The sequence below is a fragment of the Petromyzon marinus genome, chromosome 58 (genome assembly GCF_048934315.1).
Source record: "Petromyzon marinus isolate PM22_M1 ecotype Great Lakes invasive population chromosome 58, UKy_Petmar_22M1.pri1.0, whole genome shotgun sequence".
NCBI lineage: Eukaryota > Metazoa > Chordata > Hyperoartia > Petromyzontiformes > Petromyzontidae > Petromyzon > Petromyzon marinus.
Window position 1 is genome coordinate 9,998,576 of NC_133724.1, and position 13,397 is coordinate 10,011,972.

Below are 13,397 nucleotides of genomic sequence, written 5' to 3' on the forward strand. Positions count from 1 at the left end.
CTGTGAGTGGTTATATAGTTACCCCGTTGGGTTGTGAATAAACGTGTTGCCTCCAAGTTCGAGTGTGCACCTCAATTGAACCCACTACACATGTGTAGTGGGTTCCAGGACACGGAGACGGCAGAATAGAAGCAGCACTATTTATTTAAACCTTAACAAGGGTTACACTAGAAGGGGTAGCGGCCCCTCCACCCGTATAACTCAGGAACACACCCCAGGCTCTCTAGCCTAAGCTCTAGACTGCCAGTTCCTCCTGGTAGGGCTCTAAGGGAGGCTATCAGATCCGGCCCTGGTTAGGCACAGATCTCGGCACCCCGCCGACCAGACCGGCCCTTAGAAGGACTCTGACTCTGGGGCTCTGGGGCCGCACCACTGGCTTGCTGTGCCGGCCCTGAAAAGGGCAGCGGTCACAGGAGTTCCAGGGTCTCACCTAGCTGGCCTTCTTTCTTCACTGGTTGCTTCAGCCTCGGGCCCCACACTCTGCCCCGAGATCCCTGGCTCCCCGCACTTTATACCCACTGGAGCCTTAGCGGACGTTGTTGTAGCCACCAAGGTGTGGGTGAACCACACCTTCCCGTGCCATGTGTTTATTCCCCATAGCATCCCTACATCACCCCCTCCCGTGTAACCCGCAGCCGTCCCGGCTGCAACAATACTCGAACAATAAACACAACAAACTCCCACCTGTGCGTGCCTCATAAGAACGAACACCCCAATAAATAACCCAACCCACCTATACAAAATTACACTATATACACATATACATTGTACCCCCCCCCCATCAACGCAGCAAGAAAACTTAACAGTGAACAACAAGAGTAACAAGAACCATTATTACAACAAGCGGCGCGTTTTGGCGCCAGTCCGTTTTGCGGGTCCATCGTAGGGGGAGGGTCCGGTCGGCCCGGCAGTGGGCACCGGCTGTGCAGGTGCACCGTCTTCCGTCACCCCGGAAGGGCAAACTCCATCCCCACCGGGTGGCGCAGGCGTGCTGGAAGCCGTCACTCTTGAGGCGCCTGAAGGTGGAACAGTTATCGAAGCATCAAGGGCAGGTGACGAAGGCGCCGTCCGGGAGTCAGCGGACACATCACATGCTCGGCCCGTGTAATGTGGTGGAGGGACGCGCGGCGCCACAAACGGCTTCAGACGCGAGGGGTGTACGTACCAGCGGCGTTTCCCCCACTGGATACGAACGCACTGCGGCCGCATAACCTTCACAATAACCACAGGGCCCATCCAAGGCCGCAACAATTTCGCCGAGGTCGCCAACGGCACCTGAGGGCAGTGCAGCCAGGCTTGATCGCCTGGCTTCCACGCATGTGTGCGTGATTGGCGCGATCGCAACCTCTCTTTGGCCTTCTGCCGAGAGGAAGAGTTTTGGGCCGCTGCCTCCCGCGCCTCGGTCAACCTCAGGATATTAAATTTAACGTGGTCGGCCAATTTTGATTTTCTGCTGGTTTCCGAGACGCGGAGCTGAGTTGCAATTAGTGGGTCAACGTCGCGACCGTACATCAAAAAGAACGGCGAGAAGCCGGTTGCCGCATGAGGAGCATTCTATAGGCGGCCAAAACCCCCGGAATGTGAAGGTCCCAATCGGTCTGGGAGTCACACACCTGGTGACACAACATAGATATGAGCGTCCTATGCAGCCACTCCACCATGCCATCGGTCTGTGGGTGATAGGGGGAAGTGCGAATCTTTTTCGTACCAAGAAGCGCACACACCTCGTGCAGAAGGACGCCAGAGAAGTTCTTCCCTTGGTCAGTCAGCAGCCGTTCGGGAGCACCCTTGTCGAGGACATAGCCCTGGACAAAGGCCTCGGCAACGGTTGCTGCTGACTGGTTAGCGAGAGGCCATGCCATAGGCCATCGGGTGAAATATTCCACGCCAACCAGCAGGTACTTGTTACCCCTAGGGGTCGCAGGGAAGGGCCCCAATATATCGAGTGCGACGAGTTCGTTAACCCGAGAGACGGTGATAGATTGTAGCGGTGGGCAGGCGCCTTTCGCTGGTGGTTTTCGTTGGGCGCACTGAGTGCATGCACCCAGGAGGTCATCCACATTCCTTGCCATACCCGGCCAGAAGAAATCCAGTTGGAGCACTGCAAGGGTCTTGTGGGTCCCCAGGTGCAAAAGCCGCTCGTGTGCTGCCCAAACGGCCTTACCCCGCAAAGCGGATGGCACCACAAGCCTGTGACGGCAGGCCCTCCCATCCCAATGCATTAGGAGCCCCTGGAGCAGCCCATACGAATCAATCCCCGCGACCCCCCGCACGGAACCCCCTGCGCGACGACGCAACGCGAGGAGGGATGCGTCCTCCATCTGGAGGTGCCCCCATTCCACAACGGACAACCCCAGCAAGGAGTCCGCACCTCCCTCCCCGACAGGCCCCTCAGGCAAGGGGTCCTCAGTGGCAGCAGCGAGAACCGGGATATCTAAGGGGGGGCTATCCTCTGGCGGCTTACAACACCCCGATCCCCTGAGACAAGCGCAATCTGAGGCGGGCGGCAGGCGAGACAGCGCATCCGCATTAGTGTGCCGAGCACCCTTCCGATATGTGGTCGTGAAATCATGATCGTGAAGGATTTCGAGCCATCGGGACAATTGCCCCGAAGGCTGTGTCACCCGCAAGGCATATTGTAATGCCGCATGGTCCGTACGGACAGTGAAATGCCGACCGTACAGGTATGGGCGATACTGTTGCATAAAAAATACAATAGCCAAGAGTTCCCGACACGTGACGCAGTATCTCTGTTCCGCCGGAGACAAAACCCTACTGCCATAAGCCACGACGCGTTCCACACCACAGATCACCTGTGAGAGCACACCCCCAATGCCCGTATTGCTGGCGTCTGTATCGAGCAGGAAGGGTTCCGAAAAATCGGGGTAGCTCAATGGAGGGGCCCGCACGAGAGCGTCGCGAAGGGAACAAAAAGCGACCTCTTCCTCCTGGCCCCAGTGAAATTTCACTCCCTTCGCCGTCAGAGCGTGTAAGGGCTTAGCAATGGTCGCGAAATCCGCGACGAACCGCCGGTAATAAGACGCAAATCCAATGAAACTCCTGACCTCAGCCACCGAGGTGGGGGTTGGCCAGGAGCTGACACACTGCGTCTTTGCGGGATCGGTGGATATGCCCGAGCGGCTGACGATGTGCCCCAAATAGCGTACGGATTCCCGTAGCAGGTGGCACTTTTGCGGCTTAAATTTCAAATTCGCAGCATGCATTTTGAGGAACACGGCGCGCAAGCGCAAAAGGTGTTCGTCAAATGTCTTGCTGAACACGATGACGTCATCCAGATAGATCAAACAGACGTTCCACTGTAAGCCAGCCAAAACCAGTTCCATAAGGCGCTGAAATGTCGCTGGAGCGGAGTGTAATCCCATAGGTAACCAGTTAAATTGGAATAGGCCGTGTGGTGTGCGAAACGCAGTCTTTGGCTTGGACTCATCATCCAATGGGAGTTGCCAGAATCCAGATAACAAGTCCAACGTAGAAAAAAAACGTGCGCCAGCCAGAGCATCCAGAGATTCGTCCATCCGGGGAAGTGGATACGCGTCGGCCACGGAGATCTTATTAAGGCGGCGAAAATCCACACAGAATCGCAAGGACCCATCGTGCTTTTTGACATGCACTATGGGTGCTCCCCATGGACTGGTGGAAGGGGCTATAATGTCTGCAGCCAGCATGTCATCCACTGCCGATTTGACATGATCTTTTTCGGCCGGACTTAACCGAAAAGTATTCTGGCGTACCGGCGCATTGTCACCCGTGTCAATGTGGTGACGCAACAATTTCGTGCACCCAATGTCATATTTGTGTTTACTAAAGACATCGGAAAATTCCGTCAGAAGGGTGCGTAGGCCGGCACGCTGGGAGTCGGACAGATCACTCGTGCCCGAACATAGTGCGTCCATCCAACTATCGTCCCCCTCAGAATGCGGTTGAGCCAGAGGATCGGTCCCCACATTACCCATAACCGTGTCTACCACGGGGACTGGCGTCGCGTGCGCAAGCACAGTTCCCTGAGGAACGACGGCCGTCTGTACGCCAACGTTAAGGACGAGGATAAACGGGTCATCGCTCCCCTTAACGAGCGTTTGAGCGGCCACCAGATCCAGCCCGTTTTCCCCAGCCCTCGAGGGCCCTAACAGAATTCCCTGGTCCAGAACACCGGGCACGAAAGGCTGACGCAAGCGAAGGTGCACGAGCATTTGTGCCCCGGGAGGTACACGCACCGTCCGAGTGACGACCGCAAGTATCGACGCGCACGCTGCCCTTGAGGTGACAGGGGAAGGCAGGAATGTTACCCGTTGGCCCGAAGGAAGCTCGATGCAACCCTGATCAATTAGAATTTTAATCGGCATTTTGCCCAAAAAGTCCATCCCCAACAAGCACGGAACCGCCAGCGAGGACGAGACTAATATCGGCCCGGAGAGTTTGATATCGCCAATGCAAATTTGTGCTCGAATTTGGCCTATGATACCCAGCGAACCCCCGTTCGCTGCGTAACATGGAACGGTGACTGGGAGCAAGGGGCGGCTTTGAACGGGAAGAATATTATAAATCAAGTTTGACACAATGGTCGCCGAAGCTCCCGTATCGACGAGGATACGCACCTCGACCCCGTCAATGCAACCCGCGACCACGGACGAGCCTGCCGACGCAGCAACAATGCGGTGGGCCAATTCCGTCCACTGCCCCGGCCCGAGCACCCTCTCGACCCCGCCGCCACCCAACAAACCAATGGGCGTACCCCGAGGCCCATACACCGAAACGCGCGAGGTGGGGACAGGTGTGTGCACAGGCCGAGCATGTGGGGTGCCGCGACTTGCCGGGTTGCGATGCGGAGGCCTGTAGGCTGGAGCGCCGTCCGACCGTCCCGGCTGTCGTTGACGAGGCGCCCGGCATTCCGCAGCCACGTGGCCCTTGCGGCCACAGTTGTAGCACGTGATGAGCGCCTTGGGGTGCTCCTGGCGATCCAGTGTTGTCCGAGCCGGCCTCCCTCCGGATCTGCACTCCACCGGGCGACCCGCCGCGAAGACCTCCTCGGAGGGGGGGATGGTCGGCGTCCCAGCGCACACCGCAGCTGCGCCCTTGGGGACGAGAGGTGATCGACGCTGCGCTATCAGGTGCGCGTGGATGTGTCTTGCTGCCCGCAAGGAGCACATGTCCGCGTCGTCCTCTGCGACGATGACGATCTGTAGCTCCTGGGCCAACGCCAGGAGCTTCTCCGTCACCATCGCGTCCACCCCTTCGCCGTCCATCCGCGGGAAAGCCGCTTTTGCGAGGGCCAGGAGAGCCGTGCGATACGCCAGCGGTGGCTCCCTCTGGCCCCTGCACCGCTCGTGGAAGAGTTTGCGGCAGTCCGACGATGGCCCGTAGACTATGGTGAGGACCTGGAGCGGCGACTGTAGCGTAGATAGCGTTGATCTGGGAGCTGTGATGAGCGTAGCAAGGGCGTCATCGTCCAGCATGGCCGGTAGCACACTCAACGCCTCGTTGTCCATCCAGCCGGCCATCTCTTGATGAGCGAGAAAGCGGCGTTGAAAGGCCCCCCAGTCGCCGCCGTCTGAAACGAACTCCTTCAACACCGGCAGGCGTTGTTGAAACGATGGCTTCGTCTCTGAGAGGTGCCGCGCGCCATTTCCGGCCTCTCCGCCGGTGTTGGAGGGGCTGGGGACACCCATCGGCGGTCGCGCAGGTGATGACGATGCTCCCGCCGATTGGTCCTGACAGCGGGCGTCCGTTGGTGATGACGTCACCACCGCTGATTGGCCCACAGCGTCCACGTGGAGCTGCGACCCTCCAATCGCCGTGGCAGACACTGTCATGGCGGAAAATCCGAAATCTGGTGGCTGTGTTTCGGCGGGAATGGCCGTTGAACGGCGTTCGTCTCTCTGCCGCCTTTGCGCCCGCAGCCCCGTGCGGTTGATTTCCTCCAGCGTGGAAGCCACGGCATACAGCAGCTCAGCCAGTCGAGAGTGAGCCGCCTGCAACCCGTCCTCCATCGGCGGCCACTCCTCCAGCGGCGGCTGCTGTTGGGGCGTCTGGGGCATCCCAGGATCGTCGGCCGCGGCCTCTGGCACAATCCCAGGCGAGCTGTCCTCCTCCTGGGGTTCCTGTGATCGGTTTGTACTCCTTGTGTCCATTTTAAGACCACTTCTGACACCAGTTGTAGTGGGTTCCAGGACACGGAGACGGCAGAATAGAAGCAGCACTATTTATTTAAACCTTAACAAGGGTTACACTAGAAGGGGTAGCGGCCTCTCCACCCGTATAACTCAGGAACACACCCCAGGCTCTCTAGCCTAAGCTCTAGGCTCCCAGTTCCTCCTGGTAGGGCTCTAAGGGAGGCTATCAGATCCGGCCCTGGTTAGGCACAGATTTCGGCACCCCGCCGACCAGACCGGCCCTTAGAAGGACTCTGACTCTGGGGCTCTGGGGCCGCACCACTGGCTTGCTGTGCCGGCCCTGAAAAGGGCAGCGGTCACAGGAGTTCCAGGGTCTCACCTAGCTGGCCTTCTTTCTTCACTGGTTGCTTCAGCCTCGGGCCCCACACTCTGCCCCGAGCTCCCTGGCTCTCCGCACTTTATACCCACTGGAGCCTTAGCGGACGTTGTTGTAGCCACCAAGGTGTGGGTGAACCACACCTTCCCGTGCCATGTGTTTATTCCCCATAGCACCCCTACACATGCAACCTGGAAGACAACGCTGCCGCCCCACGTGCAATACAATACAATGGAGTGGTACAGTTGAGTTAGAGTTGCAGGTTCACATTAACACTCCTGAAATATATCACAGGCCTTTGTGGTGGAGCGGTAGTTTTCATCACTGTGCTTATGAACCCAGTGACCTGAGTTTGATTCCTAGCCACAGCGAAAGTCAGTTTAAAAGTTCGAACGAATCTTAACTCCCCCAATTATCCAACGTGCACCGACCAGTTTGGTGAATATGGTTAAATAATCCTCATATAGACACAGTATCCGGGGGCCGTCATCCTGCAGTGAAGAGACAAAAATGAGTCAATTTATTATTTAGTATTTATTTTGAGATTTTTAACAATAGGGTATTATTTGTGTGGCTAATGGGGTGTGTAAAACGTCTTTCAGTTTGATGTCGTCTTGAAATAGAGAGAGTCCTCGACTATAGACAATTGGCCGGTTTGGCATTGGTTCAAGCAAGCCGGATTTATGATGTACAACTGAATACACTATGTAACACAATTTTTGTTCCTAGGAAGTGTTATTTCGTGATTGCTTATGCTTAAAAAGTATGGAAATGAATATTATTCCCTACAAACTTTGCTTTTGTGACCAGGACAGTGATATTTTGAAATTTACCTATTTTCAATGAGAAAACAGGCAAATTTGTGTCTTTTCGTCCACATAAAGTCAGCAAAAAACAACATATTAATCAAAATCAACACATAATTATACGAAAGTAATACAATGTCCTGGTCACAAAAGCAAACTTTGTGGGGAATAATAGTCATTTTCTGTACTTTTGAGGCATAAGCAATTAGAAATTAACACTTACTACACGGGTACAAAAAAAATGTGTTAAATAGTGATATCAACACCAGCCCCAAGAGTTTGCTTGTGTCGAACAAATGGTCCTGAAATAACGCACTCCCAGAAGGCCGTGCGGCTGATTGGATGTGCAAAAAAAAACTCAGTTCTGTGTAGAGAGACGATTGTGTGAATGAAATGAATGTGCTGTGTTTGTATATGCACAGCACTACGCTCTTGTTTCAACAGCATGCGTTTGACAATCGCGAACGGCGGATTGCACGCACACTTTTCGCCGGATCGCACTGTGTATTTTCAGTTTTTATTACAGGAGTTATTAGTCGTGAAAATGTAACATTCGTGCAGTGTTTTCGTTGTAAAAATTGTTGTATAATGTATCGTATATTATATTTGACACTGAAATCAAGCGTAGCTTTAAAAAAATGACACACACTTGGTACCGATCGCTGGGACCTCGTTACAGACTTTGCAACCGGATAATTCGCGTGCCGGATAATCGATGCTCATCTATATTCTGTTCTTAATATTCGACACAACAACGCTAACGATGTTTATTTATAATTATATATTCCCGTGCGGGATAATTCCGGTCCTTATTTCAATCGTTCCCGTTCCGAATGCTGCCCAATTTAAGACTTGCACCTGCGACCTCATTAATTTGACTCATTAATGAAAGGCGCTTTCATCTGAAGAGATTAAAGGTTCGTTTCAACACCGATTCATATTTGAACTTTCACCTGAAATCCTTCGAATTGGAAGTTGAGATCTCAGTCACTGTGCCACTCAGCCAAGTATCTAAACGGGCAATAGAGTTCAATCAGAAGGTAAGATAACTCCGTGAGACTTTAATACAGCCATCAGCTAATCTCTCCCACATGCCAGAATCTGAAATTGTATTGATGATGATTCTGCAGCAGCTGTGACATCCTGTACCTGAGCGCCTGGATCGGGAATAGTGCGGGCAAGGTGTAAAGTGGCTGTCTGTCACTGCTATTCACCATGTACGGCGTGCTGCTCTGAGCGGATAACTTCTTCCAGGCGAGTAAACTTTGTAAGCATAATGTTCAACAGTACACACACACGTGAGCGTCTGTCACTGATTTTCACCATGTACGGCGTGCTGCTCTCAGCGGATAACCTCTTCCAAGGCGAGTAAACTTTGTAAGCACAATCTCCTAACTCGCTGCTTGGCGACTAACATTCCACCACCAATCTTGTCCATCGGACCATCACCCTCCTTCTAACCCAGACGTGTCCATGCCCTCATAGCAGACAAGTTATGGACGAATTCATTTGAGAATTGGACCGATCGCAGAGACGCAGATTGGAACGGTCTTCTCGAGTCGATGGTGGAAGACTATCAGGGCAGGTCGCGTGGATATTTCAGGTTACAGTGAGGGAAAAAGTATTTGATGCCCTGCTGATTTTGTACGTTTGCCCACTGACAAAGAAATGATCAGTCTATAATTTTAATGGTAGGTTTATTTGAACAGTGAGAGACGGAATTACAACAACAAAATCCAGAAAAAACGCATGTCAAAAATGTTATAAATTGATTTGCATTTTAATGAGGGAAATAAGTATTTGACACCCTCTCAATCAGAAAGAGTTCTGGCTCCCAGGTGTCTTTTATACAAATAACGAGCTGAGATTAGGAGCACACTCTTAAAGGGAGTGCTCCTAATCTCAGCTTGTTACCAGTATGAAAGACACCTGTCCACAGAAGCAATCAATCAATCAGATTACAAACTCTCCACCATGGCCAAGACCAAAGAGCTCTCCAAGGATGTCAGGGACAATATTGTAGACCTACACAAGGCTGGAATGGGCTACAAGACCATTGCCAAGCAGCTTGTGAGAAGGTGACAACAGTTGCTGCGATTATTCGTAAATGGAAGAAACACGAAAGAACTGTCAATCTCCCTCGGCCTGGGGCTCCATGCAAGATCTCACCTCGTGGAGTTGCAATAATCATGAGAACGGTAAGGAATCATCCCAGAACTACACGGGAGGATCTTGTCAATCATCTCAAGGCAGCTGGGACTATAGTCACCAAGAATACAATTGGCAACACACTACGCCGTGAAGGACTGAAATCCTGCAGCGCTCAAGAAAGCACATATACATGCCCGTCTGAAGTTTGCCAATGAACATCTGAATGATTCAGAGGACAACTGGGTGAAAGTTTTGTGGTCAGATGAGACCAAAATTGAGCTCTTTGGCATCAACTCAACTCGCTGTGTTTGGAGGAGGAGGAATGCTGCCTATGACCCCAAGAACACCATCTCCACTGTCAAACATGGAGGTGGAAACATTATGCTTTGGGGGTGTTTTTCTGCTAAGGGGACAGGACAACTTCACCGCATCAAAGGGACGATGGACGGGGCCATGTACCGTCAAATCTTGGGTGAGAACCTCCTTCCCTCAGCCAGGGCATTGAAAATTGGTCGTGGATGGGTATTCCAGCATGACAATGACCAAAAACACACGGCAAGGCAACAAAGGAGTGGCTCAAGAAGAAGCACAATAAGGTCCTGGAGGGGCCAGGCCATTCTCCAGACATTAATCCCATAGAAAATCTGTGGAGGGAGCTGAAGGTTCGAGTTCCAAAACGTCAGCCTCGAAACCTTAATGACTTGGAGAAGATCTGCAAAGAGGAGTGAGACAAAATCCCTCCTGAGATGTGTGCAAACCTGGTGGCCAACTACAAGAAACGTCTAACCTCTGTGATTGCCAACAAGGGTTTTGCCACCAAGTACTAAGTCATGTTTTGCAGAGGGGTAAAATACTTATTCCCTCATTAAAATGCAAATCAATTTATAACATTTTTGACATGCGTTTTTCTGGATTTTTGTTGTTGTTATTCTGTCTCTCACTGTTCAAATAAACCTACCATTAAAATGATAGACTGATCATTTCTTTGTCAGTGAGCAAACGTACAAAATCAGCAGGGGATCAAATACTTTTTTCCCTCACTGTACCTGGATCATTGAGGTCGCGCGTCTCCTGCGCACCAGCTGCAGGATCTGGCATGGGGGAGACAGAGTTGGCGAGGTGTATTGGCATCGACGTCTTTGGCCACAATGCCATCTTGATCTTGAACTTCGGGGAAATACCTATGGCCTGACTGTCAATTTCACATCAGACTATAACATGTTTTAAAATGTAGCAAATCTCAAATCAATACACAGTATATTCTCTTATGACGCATTCGTAGTTGCGTTCCTGAAGAACACCACGTTGTGTAAAAATCGCGTTATAATAAATGATATATACTGTAGGGTAAAGCACAGTCCACGGTAACACGTGAGATGCGTATGCAAGCTGAACAAAGACTGAGGCGTGTTGTTAGCATCTAGAAGCATCCAGCAGCATCCCAATGCCTTGTGTTGTGTTGCTACGCTGAGGCAGCCGTACGATCGCGTATTCCTACTCGCGCAACGGAGTTCCGTTAACTCAATCGCGATATATAAAATTCGCATCTACGATATAAAAAATGTGTTCCGTAATACGTTCGCAGCGTTATATCCAATTCGCGTTATGGAAACACACAGCGTTTTTTAAAGAGAACAGACTGTAACTCATCAATAAAATTCACACACCGGCAACAAAAACGGCTATAGACGAATCTATAATGAGATGACTGGGACCCGAGTGCACTGACGAGCCAGTCCCATACGCCACCTCGCACCTTCCTGGACCCCTGTAACGCCGCCTCGCTCCTTCCTGGACCCCTGTGAGAGCTCCGACAACTCCTTCAGGTTCACCAGCTGCTGGAACGCAGCCTCGGGCAGCGACTCCAGTTGGTTTGAATCGAGCTCCAGCCTCTGCAGATCCCTGAGGTGGTTGAATGCTGTGGGGGAGATGCTTTTCAGCTGGCAAGCCGTCTCTTCTCGCTCCCTGTGATTGTCTGGATGCCGTCACTCGATCGCGTTATATCCAACTCGCATCCGCATTATAAAAATAATGTGTTCCGTAATACGTTCATTGCATTATATCTAATTCGTGTTAATGAAACACGCAGCATTACAGGGTAACAGACTGTATGTGTATTTCATGCTGGCTATGGAAAAGTAGCGTCTACTTACTAGGTTTCACATTTAATTTGCTTAACATCGGTAAGTGACAGGGAAAGAAACAGTACACGTGCTCCATTGGAACCTCCTTTGCCAGTAGCAGAATATGATAATTGGTTTATTACCCTTTTATCTGGCAACAAAACTGACACCTTTTATTTATTTATTTCAAGGAGTCATGTATGCATTGACCACAATACCTGTGGTCAGAATGCAAACAAAAAAAAACAAATCTGCTAATGTATGCACTGTCCTTGAAATTGATTGGTTCACACCCGAAACAGCTTTCCTTAGAGCCTAGTCTCACATGGTGTTGGACCAGATGACGCCAAAAGGCGCACAACTCAAAGATTGAAAAAAAAGGTGTCCGCTTTGTTGCCAGATAAAAGGGTAAAAAAACAAATATAATTTGCTACTGGCAAAGGAGGTTCCAATGGTGTAAATGCTTAACCCGAGCTCTCATACTCTGATGGTGCATTGTCTTTGAGTTGTGCGCCTTTTGGCGTCATCTGGTCTAACATGTGAGACTAGGCTCTAAGGAAAGCTGTCTCGGGTGTTGACCAATCAATTTAAAGGACAGTGCATACATTATCAGAGTTATGTTTTTTTTGCATTCCGACAGCAGGTATTGTGGTCAATACAAACATGACTCCTTGTAAATAAAGGTATCAGTTTTGTTGCCAGATAAAAGGTTAAAAACAATTATCAGTACACGTGCTGTTACCTAATTTTCCAGGACTTCATCATCATAAAACGTGAAATGTGCAATCGTTGCAAGCACTGGTCTCATTTGTTGATTAGCAGAGAAGGCTGCAACATCCTCTACTTGAGCTCGTGGATCCGAGAGAACCAAGGCAAAGTGAAAACCGACGCAGTGAACAACATTGCTGAACCAGACAGTGAAACGGCACAGGCACAAATCTGCATCTATACTATAGGCTGTGCTTGCACATAAGCATAGCACACGCACTCAGTGTGTTTCTCTGATCATAGCACACTTAGACACAGCGTCCATAATACAGTTTATTTGGGTTAGATCACGTAAATATAAATGTGTCGTTAAACCCACCACCACCCGACACAGCCTATTAGTAAGGGTTGTCACGTGAACAGAACATGCCAATTCGTTACTAGTACAGCACACCGTTGTATTGCAGAGTGCGTCCACAACATTTATAATCTGAGTACGAGCTTTCGCCAGTAATTACAACTAGCATCATTAGGCGACAGCCAGATGTGTGTAGAAATCCTGTTCAGACTCAGAATGTATCTCTTATCATAGTCACTGAGAAAGTGTCTCTCTGATCATAGCATACGGAGACACAGTGCCTCTCTCACCATAACACACCGAGACACAGTGTCTCTCTGGTTATAACACACACTCAGAGTGTCTCTCTCACCATAACATACTCAGACAGTATCTCTCTGATCATAGCACACTGAGACACAGTGTCTCTCTGATCATAGCACACTCAGACATAGTGTCTCTCTGATCATAGCACACTCAGTGCATCTCTGCACTTTATGATGTATAACTTTTACTGTAGTGTTGCTTGTACAAAAAAAACGCGCTTCTGAACGAGGCACAACCTGCGTCTATGCTGATATGCCTGTGTCGTTAACTATTAGGTGAAGGTGGAAATTGCATTCACGATATAGATGATTTACATATCCTAGCTGGGTGCTGGTGGCTTTGCACGTCGCCTTTAATGCAGCACTGTATATCTATGTGTTAAACTTTTTTCACACTGTACCTAAGCAAGCGTGCTAATTGGAGGTGCGGGGAGAAGGA

At 50.7% G+C, this 13,397-nt stretch overlaps 2 protein-coding genes across 2 annotated transcripts in view; both read right to left on the bottom strand.

Annotated features, from left to right (window-relative positions):
- Positions 1–91: 91 nt before the first annotated feature.
- Positions 92–6,357, bottom strand: LOC142905760 (uncharacterized). Its single transcript, XM_076052916.1, is given in 2 exon segments — positions 92–1,553; positions 1,556–6,357. Coding segments are annotated over 2 exon segments (5,313 nt in total). The 5' UTR covers positions 6,150–6,357; the 3' UTR covers positions 92–834.
- Positions 6,358–6,993: 636 nt separating this feature from the next.
- The window catches only part of LOC142905723 (uncharacterized), a 48,492-nt gene continuing 42,088 nt past the window's right edge, over positions 6,994–13,397 (bottom strand). The window contains exons 4-6 of the mRNA XM_076052794.1: positions 11,221–11,382; positions 10,511–10,555; positions 6,994–6,998 (exon numbers count right to left, since the gene is read on the bottom strand). Of these exons, the coding sequence (XP_075908909.1) occupies positions 6,994–6,998; positions 10,511–10,555; positions 11,221–11,382 (212 nt within the window). The remainder of the gene's footprint in view (positions 6,999–10,510; positions 10,556–11,220; positions 11,383–13,397) is intronic.